Source organism: Populus nigra, chromosome 1 (assembly GCF_951802175.1).
Source record: "Populus nigra chromosome 1, ddPopNigr1.1, whole genome shotgun sequence".
Classification (NCBI taxonomy): Eukaryota; Viridiplantae; Streptophyta; class Magnoliopsida; order Malpighiales; family Salicaceae; genus Populus; species Populus nigra.
The window spans coordinates 35,967,197-35,975,703 of NC_084852.1; the positions used below are offsets into that span (position 1 = coordinate 35,967,197).

Genomic DNA, 8,507 nt, shown 5'->3' on the forward strand with positions numbered 1-8,507 from the left:
AGGAGACTTTTGCTCATGTTAAATAATTACGTAGTTGAAAGCCAGTCGCATACGGCTAAAACCAAATGCTTTGGTTTTAATCAATAATCAACTGAAGACATTTGATGAAATTAAGTGATGATTAAAGCAACTTCGTTTAGAATATGAATCTTTTTTAAAAAAAATAAAAAAAATTAGAAGGTGAATTTGTCAACTAGCTAGTGATCAAACATTGTTGTATGCCAATGAGTAGCCCACCTTTAATAAAATGTTCACGCATACTGATGCTAAGAATTTTTTTATATATATAAGAATAACGCTAAGAAAACAAATAATTGCATATTGAAATGTTATCAAAAGGATATCTGACTGGTGAAACAACATAACCCCAAAAATATTTAGAGATCTAGCATTATCTTACAAGTTCCGGTTATTATTTATGACTCACATGTCATAATTAACATGTGAAACATGAGTCGCAAATAACAACTGCGACTCGCTAAATAAATATTTTCAGGAGCGGTTTTTTCAATCTATAACTCCCTGCCCAACAAAACCATAATACACAGCAATCCACAACATAATTTTTTCAGCCAATTTCAAATCATAATTTACATAAGCAGCACATTCAGTTGAACACAATCCAATCCTAACTAACATAATTAAACACAAATATTAGCTTGGCATAACATTTTATTAAAATTACATATAATCATCTATTCAAAATTATTATGACATATGATTACAACTAATAATCGACCCAAGTTGTGGATGGTTCTGGAGCGGCACTCCATCTCATTCAACTAGAGAACGGGTGTGTAGCATATGTGAAGGGTCAGGAACAATATCACTCTAGCTTTTGAATTGGCATAAGACACTCGTGGACGGACCTACTCCACCACCCCAACTTCTCCAACTCGAAGACATGTTTGTAGCATCCGTGTAATGGTCAGCACCAATATCACCCTAACTCGTAGAAAGGGTATAGAATGCTCTTGGAAGGACCATCATTCTTAACACTCACACGATAAACAATCTCATCTTTTGTTTATGTCACTTAAAAACGCTCAACCTCCACAACCTCTTAAAGTCTATCATGACACAAAAATATAGGTAATTGGTACCCTGGATTCTTCCTACTAGATGCTCTATAGAATTGAATGTGATATCTTAAAAAACATATGCTTCATTTAAAACCATATAAAGATCCTTTCAGTGTGGTTCCAAACTCAAGTTGAGAGAGCAGCAATATTCAAGATGGGGTTTTCTTTAGTTGGTGAACCATGTTGTAGTCACTATATTTCATTAATTTGAGAAACTTGGTGGCTTCTTCATTACTTATTAGTTTGTTCACTTCATCATCCTTCGCAAGCTCTTCTACTATATTCTATTTTTCCTTCCTCTGCCTTTCTAGCTCTTCTAAAGTAAAACTCCTCCCATTTTTTTTATCAAACCCCAACCTTAGTATGCATGATTATAAAAGGTATGTCCATATTTTTAAAGCAAAGCATGATAGTTTCTAGTGATCGTGTAAGCTTGCACAAAGAATAAAAAGTACATAGAGGTGTGTGTTAGGGCAAGGATAGTCTGGAAGGAAAGAAAAGAAAAAAGAGATAGGGGGTAGAAAAAGAAAAGAAAAGCTAGTTCAGGCTAGTCATCTTGGCGCGACCTAAATGACCTTTTTTTTTTAAATTTTAGGAATCATCATTTGTCCTTCAAAGCCTTTTAAAAAAAACATGTTTAGGAGACTTTGATTAACAAAAATAGAGGAGAAAATACTTATTATACAAATATTACCTTTTTATTATTCGTGCAAGATAATGTTACCGTGGTTGTGCCTTTGCCTTTACAAGAAATAAATGATTTAATTTTGTGGCTTATGTTAATATTTCTATATGAGATTTCTTCATATAATTTTATAAATGTTTCTACAAGAGAAATGAGAGTTTTAATTTTCTTGTCTGTTAAATAAAGCATTCTATTAATAATAACAAATAGATAAAAGTAAATGATATGGTTTGTGTGTACATCAAGGACACATAAGCAGTCATAGAGACTGAAGAATAATTTTTGATTCTTTTAAAGATAAGTGGTCACGAGGTTTGAAGAAAGATCCCTGATTATTTGGTATTTTTAGAGTTAAGTGGTTAAAAGATTTGAAGAAGGTTCCCTGATTCTTTTTTTTTTTTTAGATAGGTGGTCACAAAGACTTAGAGAATTTTAACAGAGACATGAATATTTATCATAGAGATTTTTATAGAGAAACACTAATTTATTAAAAAAATTCAAATGATGAATATACAATTCTAGAGATAATCCAAAGATTATCTGATTTCATGTAGCTCATATGGAATGTGCAAATTTGTTTTCCTTCTTATTCAGATTGCCTCTCTTTCTTGATAAATTATTAGAGATATCCTCTAATGATCCATCTTTCTAACTCTCTTTTAGGGTATGGTATTCCTTAGTGTCATGCTCATAGTCATAATGAAGGAGATAGAACTTGTTAGGGTTTTTTTTTAATGTTTGAATCACTTTTTATAAGAAATGGGTATTGCACGAAGTATTTTCATTTAATGGTTGTCAATACCTCGTCATATATGGTGATGAGAGGTATAGTTAGGCGATCATAAATATTCCCCCTAGTATTCCTTTTGGATGCTTTAATGGGAGACGAATGGCATTGTGTAGCTTTTACTTTTTTAAAACGAGGGTGACCATGTTTATTCATGTTAGCTTTCTCTACTCGAATATGGTTCTCTATTAGTTATTTTATTATAATAAGAGTTATGTCATAGAGATTGTATATGTTTTCTTAGAAGAAATAATTATAGACTCTACTAATCAGGGCTTTAGTGATGATGGGTTCAATTATTTTTTCATAAGTCTCTAGAAGCATGCTTTGGGGCTTTCATCCTCTTATTTGGACATGATGAAGAGCTTTGTCATGCTTTTTTGGTTGGAATACTTATATTGATACCACACCCTAGCATATTCTCTTTTATTTATAGGTAAAATCTTACACATAGCCTTTATAATTCATCAAGGGGAATGGGCTTAAAGCCCTTGAAAGATGAAAGAGTGTAGATAATAGTCATACCTAGTTGATTAAAGATACCAAGATCTAGGTTTAAATGGAAAATTAAGCCATATAACATTATTGGTGGTACTAAAAAATTATTATTTCCTACTTATTTCTATAATGAAATAAGTGTTAGATGCAGCGTGATAAAAAGTGAGCTGAGCTCGTAATGATTTTTATACCTTGATACACCAAGTGAAGTATAACAGAATACTCTTAATAAAATATCACCTATAAGAGTGAAAAATGTAGCTATTTCTTTGAGAATTTTGATAAAGGCTGGATTTTCTAAAGCACTCATGAACCCAAGAGTTGTTCAGGGCCAAAATGAACACAACAGTAAGAACTAAAGGAAATCTCTAGATAGAGGACTGTGTGAGTATTATTGTCTTGGTTTACACAAAATGTTAAATAGTTCATGACACCGCGTTTATTATTTAGCCGAGTAAATTCGATGGTATTTTACTAAGAAATGTTCAAAGTCAAAAACTACCTATCATGATATAGTAATCTACCAAATCATTATCTCTCAATAAATCTTTAAATTGTTTCCAAACTAGTGAGACAATTTCCATTCATAGAGGGGATTATTGAAAATTTATTTTAATTAACATGATTTAAATAAGTTAAGGGTGAATAAGAAATTAATCTCAAATGACCTTTGGTTTTCATACTTAAAGAACCCTTGATTTTTCTAGATTTAATTCTTGATTTATGGTAGCAAATCAAAAGTTGATAATAGTGGGAATTAATTCTTCGAACTTTTAACTTTCAAAATTCACTATAAATAGGGGGGTTGAGGAAGAGTTTTCAACTTGGATGTTTTAGATTTTTACCCGCTCTTCCTTGTCTTATTTTTAGTGTTTTTCTTCTTTTATGCTTTGGTTTTTCTTTCAAATCTAGAGCTTAGGTTTATCTTATTAAGTGATATTTGAGTTACATAATCTTTTATTTAGAAACCTTGTTTAGAAGTACATCTAAACCAATGTGATTTTTTTGAAATCTTATGAGGCATATTGCAAACATCCTAATTGCATAAGTGATAAGTAATAAAACCTCAAGGACAAATTGTTCATCACTTTAAAGTGCTTCAACAAGTACCATTCTTGTTTTTATTTAAGCATGGTTAATTTTATTATTAGTATGTAGTTTTTTTTTTTTATATCAATTACAAGTTTAAATATATGCTTAGTATGCATGCTAATATTCTATTACTATTTTTGTATTGAAAGCATATTTACAATTAGTTATGCTTTTACATGATTTACAGTTGATTTTTTGTGTCATGCTTACTCATTGATAGAAATGTTGGTAATGGCGTATAAAATAGTGTCTGCATAGAAAAGTTGTGTGCGCAGTGTTCATGAAAAATTTGTTCACTAAAAAAGAACACGTTGGAGCTCATACAGGTGATTAACAAGTGACAACCCAGTTACAGGACATTGATATTGCCTCGACATTCTGGACTGCATGCAGTAGCATTAGCTCTTCTACCAAACCAAACTAATTCTGACAAATTTCAAATGCGAGTGAGCAACGAAGATTTAGGTTGTACCCCTAAACTTCTAAACCCATCCTCTGGGGTCTGTACCCCAGATTGTGAAAAAAAATGCTTCATTGCTCTTTACCAGAAGTTCAGCTACGTGTTTACTACTGCAACTTTATTTTGATCCTGTAGCAGTGTATTTTTTGAAGAATTTCTCCAAACAAGTGATGAAACTGCAAGAACAAAAAACCAAAAAAAAAGATGGCTAAGAAGAGGAAAGTTGCCATTGATAGAAGGGCTTGGTTGAGTTGATGATTGACCTTCATCGGCTTCTGCCAGTTGCATCCGCTCAAGAAAATTCTTGAAGTTGCAACCCGCAAAGGACTTGATCTCATTTGCTCTTGATCATCGAATTCGCCTCCTCACCAAAATTTCACCTAAGATCGAACTTGGGAAATTACAACTTTGCCTCTGTGAGACTCTACTTGAATACTCATGCATTGAATTCAAAATTGTCAAAATAAAATACAAACGCATCCAAGATATGCACTGTGTCTAAAATTACATTCAAATACGACTACAAGTATAGCTGAATGAGCTCATCACTGACTACAGATGGTGTCAATACACCAAGATCAGTGAAGAGCAAAGTAAGATACTGAGGAGGAGTATAATCCCAAGCCGATGTCTCAACCTCGACCTTTGATGGAATAGGAACCCCGAAATCAATAGGGCGTAAAGCAGGACCCATGTCTTTCTGGTCCAATGGATAGAGACGAGCAAACTGCAAAATAGAGTGTCAATATGTAACTATAAGAAATTTGAAAACCAAACCCATAGGCCAAACTCCAATGTTAAATTTCTGTTGATAATAAAATACTGGTTCAATAAAATGTGCTGCCTCCAGCTGATTGATTACCAAAGAGTTAGCGTTGATAGAATATCTATTTAACCCTAAAGGTACAGATTGGCATACCTTGTAGCTTTCAGCAGCCACGTAAACAGGCTTATTCATGCTGTGGGCAACCAATGCAATCTGGTATGTTCCCATCATGTTAATTATACCTCCACTTTCAACCACTCCATCTGCTCCAACAAACACCATGTCTACCTCATCCATAGTATATGCCACAGCAGAGTCTATAAGGAGTTTCACAGGAACATCAAGCTTGGCCAGCTCATTGGACAACCGTAAGCCTGTCCTATCAGGCCTTCCCTCTGCAATTTACAAGTATGAAAAGTTAGTAAATTGGTAGCCCAGTATAGAAGCACATAAAAGTAAAGGTTGGTCTCAAATCTAAAGGCCAAAGACAGAGCAGCTATACATTAAAAACAAAATAAGTAGGTAATTATGCTGAAAATGAGCGGCACCAGTTTCCTTTCTTGAGCCCAGCACCATGCTTAACAGATGGGCAAAGCACATTTCAATTAAGATTTTTGTTTCTCTCTCTACTCCTGCTTTTTACTAAGCAAATGGCGATGAGAAAATATGCAATATGCAAGTCACAAAATTTGTGCTAATAAATGTTCAAGGTGATGTTAAGTAAGATAGGGACACTCTAAGCAGGTGCAAGAGTGTTGAGAAACAAAACCTGTGCAGAAAACTCTAAACAGTTTTTTACTTTGAGCCGCTGTTTTCAGAACTTCCAACACAACTCTGGAGAAACCATGCACCAAAATAGTGCAACCATCAAAGATAAAATCTTGACTAAGCATGGCAATGATCCTGCGCGCCTGCAATATCAAGCAACAATTCCTTCTACTCTCAAAATTCATATGAATAGCAGCACATGGAAACAACCCGATAGCAAAACAATTGCGACATAAAGCTGTAATTAGCTAAAATACCTTGCAAGATATCTCCCCAAACTTCTCTGCACGTTCAATCAACCGAGATTTAGCTGAATTAAAGTCCTCGTATTCTAAAGCAGAAGTTCTGGTCACATACCGCATGAACAGATCGCAACCTGCTGTCAAAGATATGGAGGTCGTGTCCCACAACTGGAAACAGCTACCAGTGTAAATCATCACAAGCAAACACTAAAAACAAATCACTTCTATAAAATCCCTCTTCGTTGATTAAAAATCATTGTTAATTACAAAGAGTGAAAACCTTCATTTCCAATTCTAAGCACATAGCTGTTCTTCAAGATCAAAACTTTATCACGAAATCACAATTAGCACAAAAAAAAAATCCTTAAGAAGCAACAAAACACACTCACTTTAAGCGAATCAGAGGCCTTTTTAAGCTCAATTTCAAGCTCCATCATAGTAGTAGCCTGACAGTTCCTAATAACGGCCGCAAGAGCCCTGATCGCTGCCACAGCCTCCGCCAAGTCAGGCTGCTTCCTCCAGCTATTAAACTCATCGATCACACTAAACGGCTTTCCAGCGACTGTGGGGACAGCGGTCTCCGGCGCTCCGTCCGGGTCACTGCTGACGGCTGCCTGGGCCTGGGCGAGCCAGTCGCTGGTGACGACAGCGTGGTGGGCGGCGCGTGTCTGGTAATAAGCGGAGATGTTGTTTTGAGGGTTAGGGTTTTGGAGAGTGTCGGGCATGGAGAGAGGCGGTGGAGATGGGGGAGTGAGAGTGTCGGGCGGGTTGCGTAGTTTGGGAACAGCGTCGTTCTGTTGTTTGTCGAGAATGAAAGACGCCGATCTCCACCACATTTATGCGCGCGTGTTTTTGTGTGTCGTTTAAAGTTTATGGGAGGGGATAACTCCGGTGAGATGTGATTAGAGTACAGTAAACTAATAAATTATACAAGGAGGGAAGCTGACGCCGTGCACAACCCTTCTCTTCTCATGTTCTGGGAGGAAAAGATCAATTTGGATTCTTTCAACGCCCACCATAGATTATACAAAAGGTTTGGAATTTGGATTAAGAAAGTATTCTTCTTGTAAATCCAATTATCTATAGATAATTTAATTTTAATCCAAAAACACTCCTATTATGTTTAATATTATTTAATGAAACGAATTATGTAATGCAATCGAGAATGTAATAATGTATTGACATGGAAATAACACTTTAATTCTTGAAAACTTCACAGTAGTCCCTCTTTTTTATTGTTTTTACAGTCCTATTTTTTTATAAATATGTTTTAGTCCTTATGTTGAAATGATCTTACAATTAAGCTCCTTTGTAACTCATTTTAAAAATCATGCTAGTTCATTACCAAGTTTTATTAGATAATGTGACATGTATGTTAATAATTGAAAGATATTATAAATAAATTATCATTTATAAAATATTTTATATAACTTTACAAGTTAAAAGTATTTTTTAATAAATAAATTAAATTTAAAAATTAACTATAAAATATTTTTATTAACTAATTTTTCTGCAAAGTATTTTATAAAAAACAAAAATTAAAAAAATATTATCTAGAAGCGAACTATACGAGCCATTATATAATCATTTGCATGACATCTCAAGTATTTGTTAGCGTTTGGAAGCATATAAGAAGTTTAGGCAATGGTCAATTCACGTCCAAAAAACTAAGAACAAAGAAGCTCGAGCTCAAGATAAAAATTACTTATAATATTATAAATGAAAAAAATAATAATCCCCTTGGTGATATTCTTGTACCTCAAGAGATATTACTATTCATTATAATTACTATTTTGTTTATTGGTCATTTTATTTTTTATATTTATTTCGAGAGTAAGGTGATTTTGTTGTCATGATATAAATGACTTTCGAAAATTATATGGGTTATTTTGATAATTATATTTTTTAATGCACAACAAAATTACTAATATAAACATTTAATAAAATAATTATGTTTTTGTATTTTTATATTTGATAAAATAATATAATTATTATATTACCTTTAATGTTTGAATTTTTTAACCTGGGCTTTAAGGGTTTGATTATAATTTCATCATGGTTTGTTTGTTGTTATTGTTTAGTCCTAAGAGCATTTTTAATTTTGAACAAAAAAATGAAAAAGCTGAT

General features: G+C 33.5%; 1 protein-coding gene across 1 annotated transcript; it reads right to left on the minus strand.

Annotated features, from left to right (window-relative positions):
- Positions 1–5,029: 5,029 nt before the first annotated feature.
- LOC133678152 (uncharacterized) lies at positions 5,030–7,434 on the minus strand. The gene is made up of 5 exons (XM_062100376.1): positions 6,770–7,434; positions 6,396–6,548; positions 6,140–6,281; positions 5,524–5,765; positions 5,030–5,331 (listed from the first exon to the last, which is right to left on the minus strand). Exons 1-5 carry the CDS (start codon positions 7,214–7,216, stop codon positions 5,125–5,127), a joined length of 1,191 nt encoding a protein of 396 aa, XP_061956360.1. The 5' UTR covers positions 7,217–7,434; the 3' UTR covers positions 5,030–5,124.
- Positions 7,435–8,507: the final 1,073 nt, after the last annotated feature.